General features: G+C 45.4%; 1 protein-coding gene across 2 annotated transcripts in view; it reads right to left on the minus strand.

Annotated features, from left to right (window-relative positions):
• The window catches only part of sdc3 (syndecan 3), a 58,894-nt gene extending 45,179 nt beyond the window's left edge, over positions 1–13,715 (minus strand). Inside the window, exon 1 of one of the 2 annotated variants that reach the window (XM_036145076.1) lies at positions 13,201–13,715. In XM_036145076.1, the coding sequence (XP_036000969.1) occupies positions 13,201–13,254 (54 nt within the window). In that variant the 5' untranslated portion in view covers positions 13,255–13,715. The remainder of the gene's footprint in view (positions 1–13,200) is intronic. The other variant, XM_012861447.3, reaches the window with a different exon arrangement.

The following is a 13,715-nucleotide window of genomic DNA, read 5'->3' on the forward strand; positions in this document are numbered from 1 at the left end:
AATATACAGTGGAAACATCCTCACAGGGTTTAGAGCTGTGATTTTAAAAGATGGCCTCCTAAGAGAGCAGTGATAGTGTTTCCGTTAAGTGCGAGTCAGACAGCCAGTTTGAAATGAGGAAAAAACACCAGCAGCGGAAGACATCTGTTACCACAACAAAATCTAGTGGCAATTTGTCAAAAACACTATTCTTACTCGCTTTCTCTCTTTATCACACATGGGTTTGTACATATGTTGTGAGTTTACTATACTTTAAGTTGTGACAGTGGCTTCACAGACCAGTCAACACCCGTTGCTCTCATCAAACTTAGTTTTCATCAATGGATTCATGCATGAGTCAAATCGGTTTAGATTTTAAAATGACAATGCAGATTTCGAGAAATATAACTTATGCTAAAATAGAAAATAAACGCAGTCTAGTGGCACCCTTTACATCAGACCAGACCCATTGAATAAATCAGCCTTCACCTGGTGCTCAAGAGGAGCTGACTGCCAGTCATTTAATTAATTAATTGAACTTTATTGATCTCACAATGGAGAAATTCACTTCTGCATCTTAACCCATCCCCTTGGGGAGCAGTGGGCGGCCACTGTGCGGCGCCTGGGGAGCAATTGGGGGTTAAGGGTCTTGCTCAGGGACCCAGAATGGCAGCTTGTGGGAGTTGAACTCAGAACCTCTGGGACCAAAGCTCTGTGCTCTAACCACTAGGCCACCACTCCAAACCCAAGTGGTTTCAACCCAAGTGGTAACTTTTAACCTCTGGGTTATTCCTCTTGTTTTTTTTTTTTGTTTTTTTACACATGCTCCCTAGTTTATGCTAACACCGTTCTCTTTGCCTCCCAAATTCTCCCCTGGATCTGTCTCTCCGTAACATAACCATTTGGATAATTTCCTACATGACCGGCATCTACAGGTTTCTCACTCTTTCACAACCTCTAGCCTACATCTCCGCCGTCCAAAGCTCAACCACCTACTTCATATTGAAACACGACTCGCCACGCCGACCTTCACCCCAGAATTCTGATCGCCCCCTACGGCTCCTAGTGATCAACATACCAGTAACATCATCTCCTGTTTTTCACCTTTTATTCCCCCCCGCCTCATTTTTATAATCTACATTTCCTTTGTAACTCAATAAACTTGCCTAAAATACTTGCTTGCATGTGAGTGAGTAGCTCACCACGAACCATGTCTGTGGTAGTATCTGAGTCTTGGTTGACGAGCATCAGTGTAAATCAGCCATCGCACAATTTTAACAACCACTGGCTAAGCAACAAAAAATGCAAACACTTAAACTCTAAAAAGGTCAGTCCACACTCTTTAAAATCAGCGCCAAAAAAATCCAGCTGAAGAAAGGCGCCCACATCTCCAAATTGCACCTACAATTTGCTAGGACACTCAGGAAAAGTTGAGTAGCAGTTCAAAAGCAAAACCGTGTTTTTCACAGTGTGAAAGAGAAGCACCAGCGTCATAAGAAGAGGTGAGGATTAATGAATAAAATGTTGAATTTTGTGCGTATAATCCTTTGTGATTGGACGGAGCAGGAACTACACACACACAATGCTGTACCAAGTTTAAATTATTGTACAAAATATCTTGATTGGTGGTTGCCCTGCTCTCTGCAGAGAGTTATCTCACCTTCATCCTCTCATGAAGCCGAATAGCAAATAAATAAGGCTGACAGTGTTTGTTTTTTTCCACACACTAAGGCTGAAACTGATGGTCGATTAGAAGAAACCTCCCATTTTAAAAAGGCAGAACTCCATAAATTTTGAGGAAATATTCTTGTACAGATGCAATGCCCACGGCAGTAGCGATGTCGTAGGAAAAAGTCATGCAGTCCATATTAGGAGCGCAGTAATCATGCTTCTCTTCACACTAAAAATAGGGTTTTTATGTTTACCGTATCCAGAGACAATCTAGTAGATCCTGGAAACTATAGGACACTCTGCTTATGAATTCATTTCAACCAAGATGCAAAACGTAGCTCAGACTCAAAGGAAATATTTCCTGCACCATCTAATTCCAAGATTGCTATAGGAGAATGGCAAAGTTGTCATTTTGTAAATTTTTGTTTCCCATCTGACGTGCTGTACAGCACATCTATACTCGCTCACTGGGGGACAGTCCCTGGAGGACGCATCTTGTCAGCCACCTAAATAAGGGTTTGGAGCTGTGCAATCAGTGTCCTGTACTGGAACATTCTGGCAGGTTTTAGGTGGGATGACGATCAACTCTAGCATTAGCAGACCGGTTTGCAGTTCTTGTAAGGCAGCTGCCATCTCAAGCCTCCGTTCCTCTGTGTGGGGCTAAGATCCAGTCAAACGGCCGTAATTTTGAGAACCCGTGGACCAAAAACAGCCTGCAGTAGATGGCATAACGCCATTCCTTGCTGATTATAGCTTGTCTTGTGTAGACGCGGTTGCAGGACATAAATCTCTACGTCTGTGAGGATTGTTGTCGCAGCATGTATGTATAAAACTGAACAAGCATGTTGGCCATTTACCACAGATTGTGTTGAGAGGAGGCTGACAAACAGCTGCTGTTGGCATTTTTACCGAGGACTGAAGGTATGGCAGATGAGTTAGAAAGATACTGAAAGCACACATTAAATATGTAATAGATTTTTCTATCTAGATGCGTGAGACATTGCTTTTTTTTTTTTTGTGCCAGACATGATTATGGGCTGAAAATGTGTTCTCGGAGAGGTCAGTATTTATATATAAACTATTTGGACTTGTCCTATGGGGGAATATTTTTACCGCTTTCACAAGTGGCTCCCAACTAGGAGCCAGAGGGACAAGTGGATGTAGAAATTTAAGCAGGAAAATTACAAGAAAAAAAAAAGGAATTCACGTCCAAGACGGGTGAGAAAAAGATGTTTTAAGAACAGCTGGAGCTTCATCAAACCAGCCGCTCCAATAGCAAGAATACACTAAGACTTACTTTCAGAAAAAAAAAAAAAGATTTTCTTTCAACATAAATATCCAACACATTATAAGGAGAGATGAATGCATTGTTGCATTAAAGGAGGTCAGACTCAGGCCATCCTCTTGGGGGGATGTTGCCAAGATTCTAGTCGCTGGTGTGAAGGCCGACCTTATCGCGGCCTCAGACTGCTCTTATCAGCAGCCTGCCAGTAAAGATCCATCCCAGCAGCACCGCTGGACCTCTCCGCATAGCCCCACCCAGCTTTAATATAATTATGGAAACCCAAGAGGAGTGAGAGTGGGCGGGGGAGTGTTCCTTCAGATGCAAATGCTGCCATTAATAATATGAGCGCGAGCTGATCATCAGAGTATAGGTAGAGCGCTGCAGGAAGACATCTCTGACCCTCTCTTTCACTGGTTTGTTAGTGGGAAGGAGGCGTCCTCTTTCTGGGGGTTTTATTTATAGCCAAGGCTGTAACGCTCACAGATCCCAGAATGCTTTGTGGTTTTTTTGGGGGGTGTAGACGGCACCGCATTTGTGCTCTCTAATTTAGAGTCCCAGTAACGGTGCTAAACGCACACAAGAATGCGCTGCTCCAACGTAATGCTGTGAAAAAAAAGAGAGGTGAACCCCCGGCAGGCATCTCTTGTTTGTTTTTTTTTCCTCTTTTTTTCTTACATCCACTGCGAGCGAGCAGATGGGACGGCGAGGAAGGAGGCGGACAAGACGATGAAGACAAAAAGGAACGAAATAAAAAGTAAAAAGGAGTAAATGGGATGTGAAAAGATGGAGGGGGGGAGAAGAAGAAGAAGGGGGGGGGAAAAAGAGCAATGGGCGAGGATGGAGAGGAGGCGAAGGGCAATAAAGCTGTGACAGCGGCAGCCACAGCGGTTGTCATGGCAACGGCCGCAGAGAGCAGGTAGAGCGCGGTCCCCCGGGAGCGAGCGGCGCACGCCTCCTTCCCCCACATCCCCCCCTCCGTCCCCGGCCCTGCCTCCGTCGTCCCTCCGTCCCCGTCCCTTCAATAGTCGTCCACCATCATCCAGCCCCTCATGTTCCCCTTCTCCTCGCCCGGCATCGCCCCATCTTCCTCCTTTCTTCCTCCATTACTCAGTCGCTCGCTCTCTCTCTCTCTCTTGCACGCTCGCCTGCCTCCCACTCTTCCATCCCACTCCTGATCCCTTCGCTTCCCTCGTTTTTCCACAATCTGCTCTTTAGGTGACTCCTGCCTTCGTTTTGCTCTGTGTTTCCATTCTTTTCTTCTACCATTAGTAACCCCCGTAACTCTTTTCTCTTTTTAAACATACTTCTCCCCGTTCCTTCACCCTACCTCATTATCTTGTGGTCTGTGCAGACTCTCATTTTTCCATTCCTCTCCCTCCCTCCTCTTGTCTCTATATTCATCTAAAACCCCCACTCCTGAGAATATGTGTGAGTATGTCTGCCCAATTACTGCGAGGCAGTGTCTGCTTGTGCGTGCAGGAGTGTGTGTGTGTTTAGTATCTCTACCCCAACTGTGTTTTCTAGCCTTTTCTGACCTACCTAAAACACCTCCCAGCATTCTCCGTCTCCCTCCGACTCCCTGAATCAACAAAACTCCTGCATGCCGCCGCTGCTGTTCAAAGCCACTGCAAATGTGTGCGTGCGTACGTGTGTGAGGTAATCAAGAGCTTCAGTGTTAACGTGCGTCGCCGTATGTATGCAAGCGAGCCGATTTCGTGATCAGTACATCATAAAGGATTGGTGGTCACGAGGTGAAACGTTGCCAGTCGGAGGAGTTCAGGGTGGAACTCCTGTTTTATTACGTAGGATAAACAGGATACAGTCCACCGGGGGGGGTTTCATCTCGCACGGCAGGGGACTGCACACATGAACGCAGATTTACACAGATGGAACAAAACCACTAGTATAGTACACATCTTGATATTTAGAGCAAGATGTATTGCTCTTTTGAACGATCAATCGCGATGATTCTAGAGCACAAAGGAATTGTCCTGCGACTAAATCGGACGATTTTTAGCTTTAATCAGCTCTCACCGGGGGGAGATGCTGAAAAAAAACACTCCTTTTATTAAATCAGTGAATGCACCACATCCAAGTGCCTTCAAATCAAGTTAACAACACGCATTGGTGTGGATGCTGTTACTGAATGAAGCTTCAAAGTTACACGGCAAAAACAGAACTCAAAATAAGATCTTAAAATTAGTGTATTTGTCCTTGATTTGAGCAGGTAAATAAGATTATTTGCCAATGGAAATAATGGAACAACTCATCTCCATCACCTTATTTCAAGTGCAGGATGTCTAATTATCTTATTTTAGGGGTAAAAATACTCATTCCATTGGCAGATAATATTTTTTACCTGCTTAAAATCAAGGACAAATACACTAACTTTAACAACATTTTACTTATTTTTAGATCCGTTTTTGCAGTGTAGCCGATTTCTGATTCACTGTCAAAGGAAGGAAATGTACTTTATATGACATGTAGAGAAACGAGCCGCCGATTAAGGCTGACAGCCAGCGAGAGAGAGCAAGACTTTCAGCAGATAACAGGATGCTGAATGTTTTGATGAGCTCTGTCTGTCTTTTAACGTTCTTATTCTGAATTGTTGGTAACCTCTTGGAAATCTAAGATTTAAAGTAAAGCTCTATGTTCACTAAAAAATAAACCTTGCTAATCGCTAATTAATTTTCGCTAAAGACAGTTTAAAATCCAAAATATCTGTCTTAGAATGTTTTAAAATAATGCATTACGGCGACACGGGTAGGATGACGCCTCCACTCCTAATATAATTAATAATGGCCACTCACAGCACAGTGGCGCAGTGGGTAGCGCTGTTGCCTTGCAGCAAGAAGGTCCTGGGTTCGAGTACACCCTGGGTCTTTCTGCATGGAGTTTGCATGTTCTCCCTGTGCATGCGTGGGTTCTCTCCGGGTACTCCGGCTTCCTCCCACAGTCGTAAAAACATGACTGTTAGGTTAATTGGCTTCTCCAAATTGTCCTTAGGTGTGAGTGTGTGCGTGAATGGTTGTTTGTCCTGTCTGTCTCTGTGTTGCCCTGCGACAGACTGGCGACCTGTCCAGGGTGTACCCCGCCTCTCGCCCAGTGAACGCTGGAGATAGGCACCAGCACCCCCCGCGACCCCATGAGGGAGAAGCGGTTTGGAAAATGGATGGATGGATGGATGGATGGATGGATGGATAAAACTCTTAATGAGAAATCCGAACTGGATTAAATTCCTTGCCAACATGTGGTAGCTATTAAAAAAAAATCAGAGATTTGAAATCAGGCCACAAAACTCTGATTAGCGTACATACGGATAATTTCTAATGTAAACATGGTGAATTACTTAGAAAAAATAACAGATATTAGCAGTAATGTTTCAAGAAACTGCAAGTTCAGGATGAAAAACAGGAGGACAGCAGCATCGTTTTGCATGACAAAGTCCATTTATGGCATCGTTGAGCAACACTGGTAAAGCTATGGCAGGAAGGCCCCATCTGATTGGTCAAATAATTATTGACCCTAAAGATATGTAGATTTTTACATATTTTTCCACTCATTTGCTTAAAAAAGACAACTTTTATTGCAGCAGCATAATCTCGCTCTTTGAATTTTAGAAACCTCAAACCGTAACTTTTAGACCATTTAATCAGTAGGCAAAAAAAGAAAAAAAACATTTAAATAAAATAATGGCACTGTTGTTGGTAACCGAAACAAACTTTTTATTTTAAAGTAATGGGGGCATTTTCTTATACTACTCTTTTTTCACTTCACAAGCCATAATCTATACCTTTCTGTTTCTGTTTCTTTCTGTTTGGAGTATAAATATGACCTATTTATTTTAGGTAAAGGCCACGAGGATCGAAAAGGACTGATATTTTTCTTACCACAAGGTTCTAGTGAGCAAGACGTAAAGTAAGAAAAAGAGCAAGACTGTTAAAAAACAAAAAAAACTTAAAGTAAGAAAACTGCAGCGGATTGTCACCCAGACTGCATAATAATCATTAGACTCCATCTACACACCCAACATTTGTTTGTCAGGAAAACACATTTTTATTCCCTACAATCAGAAACTAATGAAAACCTTTACTTGGACTTGAACTGGAATCGTGTGTCTTGATGAGAACTGTTAAGTACGGTGGAGGATCTTTGGTGCTGTGGGACTGTTTCTCTTCCATAGACCTTAGGAATCGTGTTAGAGTACACGGCATCATGAACTCTGTCAGATAAAAGCTAATTTTTTATAAAAAAATCTGCTGGCATCTGCCATTAAACGGAAATGATGTCAACACAGGGTCTTTCCACAGGATAATGATTTTTAATGAAATTTAAAAAAACATAAATGGTAGAGCAAACACAAAATCCCCCTTCGTCCAGAACTATTTCAGTGTTCAGAACTGAATCCAATAGAAAACCTTGGTAGAAGCTTCAGAGAAGGATGCCAGTGAGAGCAGCCAGTAGGATCTAGAGAGAAAGTCCCTCCCTGCGTACGCTCCAACCTTGTGACACAGAGAGGAGAGGATGAGCCGTCCTGCAGGCGAAAGGGGGTCGAGAAACTGTTTTTTCTTAACATGGGATTTCCCCCTCTGAGACACGCAAGCTGAAATCTTCTTTCTCAGAAATGTCCTGTGTGAAATTATGCGACTGCAATACAGAAACTCAATCTTATGTTGCACAGTACATTTTAAAAAGACCCTCCTAACAATTTCTATTAGATTTTTGTCGATTTGGGCTCAATCCGAATGCCTGTTTTGGGTAAGGACTCTGACAAGCAGAAGTGTGTCAGGAGTCCCCGTGATAAGTGCTTTCCGAACAGTGCACTCAGTAGGGAAGGAAATTGACAAAAATTTCTGGAGAAAAGAGAGCGGGCACTCATTTTCAGAAGACTGTAGGCCCAGATTTGACTAGAATCATCCAAATGTGTTTCGGTCGCGTAATATCGAACGAGTTAAATCGGAACAGCAGTCCGAAGCTCCTGTCCTACCCACAATAGAAAGGTGGAGGAACATGAGCTAGGAGCTAAATTAGACGTCTTTGGATGGCGCCTTGGTCCGTTGGTACTCCAGGTAAAAAGCTCTAAACCGGTCGACCTCAATGGAGGCACGGTACGTTCCTGTTGAAAACGTAAGTCAGAATTTCAGAGAGCCAAGTTGGATAAATCAACTGGAGTTCCACCAAACACAGGAAACTTTCCACCAATCCTCACATTTTGGTGTGCAGTTTTACCGGTAGAACAAAGGTCTCTTGCAGTTTGACCAGTCAAAGCATTTTCTATTTTGTTCTGAAGATCTAATGCAGGCCAAAGAACCTAAAATATGCATAATATCTGCTTGACTTAGATTTAGTGTTGGCCTGGCAGCTGTGGGGTCTGAGGCAGACGGCCCCGTGGCCCATATGAAAAATGCCCACTGCTTGCAGAAATAAGCTCCTAATTTACACCTTACCGCTCAGTTTTAATCTTGTTAGAATCAGTCGGGGGCGTGCTGTTGAACCAAGCTACTTTCACCTAAACTTTGTGGAGGCTATCGGGACTCAATCCAATAACTCAACGATGTCGGGCTCTTGTGTCTACTAGTTCCAACTTACATTAAAGAGGGTAGGAAAATTATTTGCACTCCTTTAGCTAAAGACAAAGCATTTACAACTGAGATGATGTGGTGACGTGAGAAATGAGGCGACTGGCCAGATGTGGCATCTAAATTACTGGGTGTGCAGTCTGACATGCAGTAGGAGGGTAAGCGTGGCTCTGAGATTACTGCAGGCTCTTTTTAGGCCCTCCTGAGTCTTGTGCACAACAGTTTTCATTAAAAAAGTGAAACTCCAGACTTGGCATCTGATTTGCAGCCTCAATATTTCACAGCGGACATTTTTGACATGTCGTAGCGGCGGCGGGAGCCCGGGTGAACTTCACAACCCAGATCGTCCGTTTCCTTCAGCTTCCCTGTAAAGCAGCGTGCAGAACAGCAGCGGGACTTCTCCCATGCGAGACGCAGCCATCATTACTCAACCTGTGCATTTTTCCCGCTGTTGCATGTGGAAACACCTGCTGTGCTGCAGACACATCGCTTTCTCAGCAAATAGCAGGCACGCCGAGGACGGCTCTATAACGTAGGCTGCCAAGTGTTCGCAGACCTCAGGTATTTCACTGGGATCTTATTTGACACGTGGATCGTGACAAAGTTGAGTGTAAATGTGGAGCTGGAGGAAAAGGGACAAGGTTTTAACAAGAAATTAAAGCATCTTTTTTTTATGAAACATGGTGGTGGGAGCATGATGCTGTGGGAATCCATTTTATTCCCTTGGGGGGGGAAGTAAACTGGTTGGAAAAAGCTAAACACAAGGCAGTCCTGGAGTGTTTTTTTTTTTAGAGGCTGCAAGGTTTGAGACTTGGGGTGAAGAATTACATGTATCTATGCTTTATAAAGTCCCAGTTGAAGACTTAAATCCAATAAAGAAAGTACGGCAAGACTTGAAAATGTACATCCTGAGAGGCTCCATTCAATCTGACTGAACTTGTGTTATTTTTGCATGGAGGAATGTGCAAAAACCATCAGCCTCTAGATGTGTAGCGCCGGTAGAGACACACCTCAGAAGCACTGGGGTTCCCACAAAGGAAGGTGGACAACTCCTTACTTCCTTTACATAAGTATGGACTACTTTGTGTTAGTATACAAAATAAAATTGCAAAAAAACAGAATAAAGTCCCTAGTTGTAATATCAAAAAATTTGGCAAACTTTTGGAGACTTTTAGAGTTCTGTTATGTGGTAAATCCACAAGCCAAACTACCTCTAAAGCCCCTCTGAGGGGAAAGGAAATCTCATTTCAATCCAACGCTGCCCCCAGCCCTTGTGATAAAAGGCCGCTTTCTGGCCTCTGCGCTCCGTCCCGAGACACAAACAGCCGAAGGCAGGAGAGCAGGTGGAGGGTGGAGAGTTATTTACGCCGCTTCGTCCGTGCGAACCTGCAGACGTCGGCCCCACTCCAAATCCGGCTCCGGATATGAACCGTGATCCTTTTCATTTCCTGCACCCACTGAAAATCAAACCCCCTTTTCACACACAAGCACCCGAGCCGCATTTCTACCTGCGAGCGCGTTTCTGTGAGGAGGGAACTTTGTGGTTCAGGAAAGCGAGAAGGACTCACTTCCTGCGTCAAATTGCCTCTCATATTCCGCACTCTCCCTCAATCCGCCTCGCGCTGCCTATCCCCCCCCCCCTTTTTTTCTCTCTTCATCCTTCTCCGTTTCTTCTTCTCTCTATGGGGGGCTTTGTCTGGCTATCGGAGGCACAAAACACTGATTCATTCGGCGAGTTAAACATGATCCTCAGGAACACACCATAACGCGCACTTGTCGAGGAGGGAGAGGGCTGGCGAGAACAAGTTTTTGGCAGTCGATGTTCACTACTTCTGAGCCCACACACACACACACACACACACAAACACAGACAGATGGACAGTCACGGCTCTCATGACGGCAAACGGATTCACACACACATAAATATACTGGCCATCCGTGGGACACAGATGTCTGTGGGAAAAAAATCGGCCTCCCATGTAAATCACAGCATTCCCGGACGTGACGTAAATAGCTGGATAACAGGAAATGCCCACAAAAGCATCACTCAGGAGACATCCACACACACACACACACACACACACACACACACACAGTCAGCTGGTTTGGAGCCAGGCAGCACTAGAAGAACAATCTTGTCAGCAAATGCATGTGATAAAAGCCATCTTTTGTGTGTGTGTGTCTATGTTTAAGGCCAGGGTAACGCCAGGTGAGCCCTGAAAGCATCAGACCGCTGACATGTGCGCGGGTCACCTAACAGAGCAGCACCTGCACCTATCCGCGCGCTCCCAACTCGGTGTGTGTCCGTCTGAGTGTGGATGTGTGTCACACCTGCCTCCATCTGCTCACTTAAAGGCAGATTACGTCGGCAGGAAGCCAAGGATCTTTGGCCAAGATTACAGCCGACTGACCTGGTAGTTATCGGTGTGTTTGTAGCACAGGTACAAAAAAATAAAAATAAATGTGCTTGGCTCGCAATCACTGGTCCAAAACAATTGTCCCTCTGTCACTAATTTGTAGCCCTAATTTGGTTAGCTGGAAACAAACCATTGCATCTAAACGTTTACTTTAATTTGGCAGTTAGGTTTTTTTCAGGAATTATAACAATTGTCGTCAAAATGTGATAAAAAAAAACGCATATGATTTTTATTATATATAAAATATTACAGCATATTTCCTTTTATTTTGGTTCTGATCCCCATTTGGGTCAGCTATGAAATCTGACAGATTAGAACCGCTGATCAAACCAACATAATCGCGTAACTTCCTATGGGTAGGTATTGCTCACTGGAGTCCAAAACACAGTGGACTGAGTTGAATAGAGAAAATGATTGTAAATTAATGGATGTGAAAATAGATACAAAATGTGCAAAACGAATGGATGCAGGGTTGGTACAGTGACATGCCAGAAGGTCCTATTTTGTATTTAAAGATATAGTTGGTAATACTGTGGCTGCGCATGGGCACTTCTAGTGTTTATTTATCTGGTTAGCTTAGCATAGGTTAGCGGCTAGCCGTTCATCATAGCTCCGCTGGACTCACCGTAGACTTCGAAAGTGACAGAGAGAAGTGAACCGTGTTTATGAGAGGAAGAGGAAGGCCTCAGTAAAAACAAATAAGACCAGAGTGGATTTGGGAGATTTTTTTTTTTTCACGCGATCCCCCTGAAGAGAGGAGATGGAGGTAAGATGGTCTTCCGCATGCACAATTATTCAAAAACTTGGGAAACCTTCGGAAATTTTTTTTTGCTAACCCTAGCTTTAAGAGGGTCAGCATTAAACAAGCAAAATCTACAAAAGGTATGAAAATACAAATGGGTGAAATGACCTAAACTCTAAAGCATTTCTTGACCCGATAAAAAAAAAAAAAAAAATCATATTTGTGGATAAATGTCATACCTAAATCATAAAACAATGTTTATCCCATAATTTCGGCATTTTGAAAATATTTTTTTTTTTTCCCCTAGCAAACCTAAAACAGGGGAAAAAGTGCCTTATTCAATGTTAGTGAGAAATGTGGATATATAAACTTCTTGTTTTTGGCACACTACGCATATTCATGGGAGTGGGTGTGTGGGGTGGGAAGGAGGAGGAGGAGGACCCTGCACCGGGCGTCCTTCATGCAAGAACCGCCACTGCTTTGAAGTGGAGGGGCCCCTCATAGCCGCTGCAGACATGAAGTTATAAACACAGAAGACAATCACCGTAGAGCTTTATCTAAAAAAAATATATCTACAATCACCGGTGAGCCAGTAAACGTACAGTTATACAATCTCTGAAAGTATTCATAGGCTGTTCACGTTCCAAAATATCTCTGCGCTTATTTTTAGTCCTGGTTCGCTTTTTCTCTCAATGATTCAGCTCGCTCCTCTGCCCCCACCGCCTCCTTCTGCTCGCGGGATATATCTGGATTAATCGGTGACGGAAGGTGTGTGAGGGGGTGCGCGTGAAGCTCGGCGTGGATGGTTCCGGAGAGGAGAGGAGAGGAGAGAGGAGAGAAGAAGGCGGCGGCGGCGGTGGGGCTCGCGCATCCCCAATCAGCTGCCGTCCTCGCGGCTCCCGATGACATCATCCCATCCAAGCTCCGGTTCGCGCGCCGCATCGCAGATAAGTTCTTCCCCCCCCCTCGTTACCCCACCCTCTATGTTCCACAAGTACAGGGTCACAACGGGAGGGTACCCTTCCCCACACTCCAGGTTCTGGCATCCGGACGTGCAATCATCCCTCCCCCCACCCCATCCGCCTAAGACCCCACACTCCCCGTCCCACGGCGCGACTTCACGGAAATAAAGTGGTCGGAGCCGCAGTGTGACTGGAGCCCCTCTTAAATTAGCGACAGGATGTGCGCTGGGAACCCAAACAGCACACAACACTAGTAATCAGCCCCAATTAGAGATAACCCGCTAATTACCGATACACACACGCGCGCGCGCACACACGCAGCTCCTGAGTCTAGGGAGCACCAGCCGCAATAAACCCCGACACTGAGACACAAAGGCTGGTGTGGGTGAGTGCGTAAAAGCGGGGGGTGGGGTACGGTGGAGCCGCGCGCTGCCAATATGTAGGTCGAGTGCAGGATTTCCTACCGATCACCGCTGTCTCGTTAATGATAGCGCACGCACGCGCGCGCGCACGCACGCACAGAAACGCACGTGAGGTTAACAAAGGAGCCGAGGCTCGGGCTTACCGTGGCGGCGTGAGCGAGCAGCGCGGTGAGCGCCAGCAGCCAAGGCAGCTTCATGGTAGGTGTATCTGCGGGCACAGCCTCCCGGTGCCTCCGCTGCCTTCCAGGGGAGGGTTCGGGGAGGTGGACAGGGGGAGGAAGAGAGCGCGAAGGCTGCTGCTGCTCCTGCTGTTTTTGCTCCTGGAGGGGTGGTCTCGGTGTAGTCTGTCCAACTTCAGAGCCTCTGCGCGACCATCAGTCCTCCTGGTCCGGCTCTTTAATCCCGCTGGTCCCAGTCTCCGGTAAACCAACAGAAGGCCTCCTCTCCAGTCGTCTCCTCGGCGCGTTGGTCCAAATTTCTGGTGCACGGAGCCGATAATTTAGGAGTCGGGAGAGAAGCCAGACCCGTCTCTCTCACTGTGAGAGTGTGCGTCCCTCTCTCAGCTCAGGCACCCTTCTCTCCTCCCCCTCTCCGCTGAGCGCAGGATGTTCCGTATGGCGACGTTGCCCGGCCTTGGAGTTTGGCAGAAGGGAGGGAG

The sequence above is a fragment of the Fundulus heteroclitus genome, chromosome 13, assembly GCF_011125445.2.
Source record: "Fundulus heteroclitus isolate FHET01 chromosome 13, MU-UCD_Fhet_4.1, whole genome shotgun sequence".
NCBI classification, from domain to species: domain Eukaryota; kingdom Metazoa; phylum Chordata; class Actinopteri; order Cyprinodontiformes; family Fundulidae; genus Fundulus; species Fundulus heteroclitus.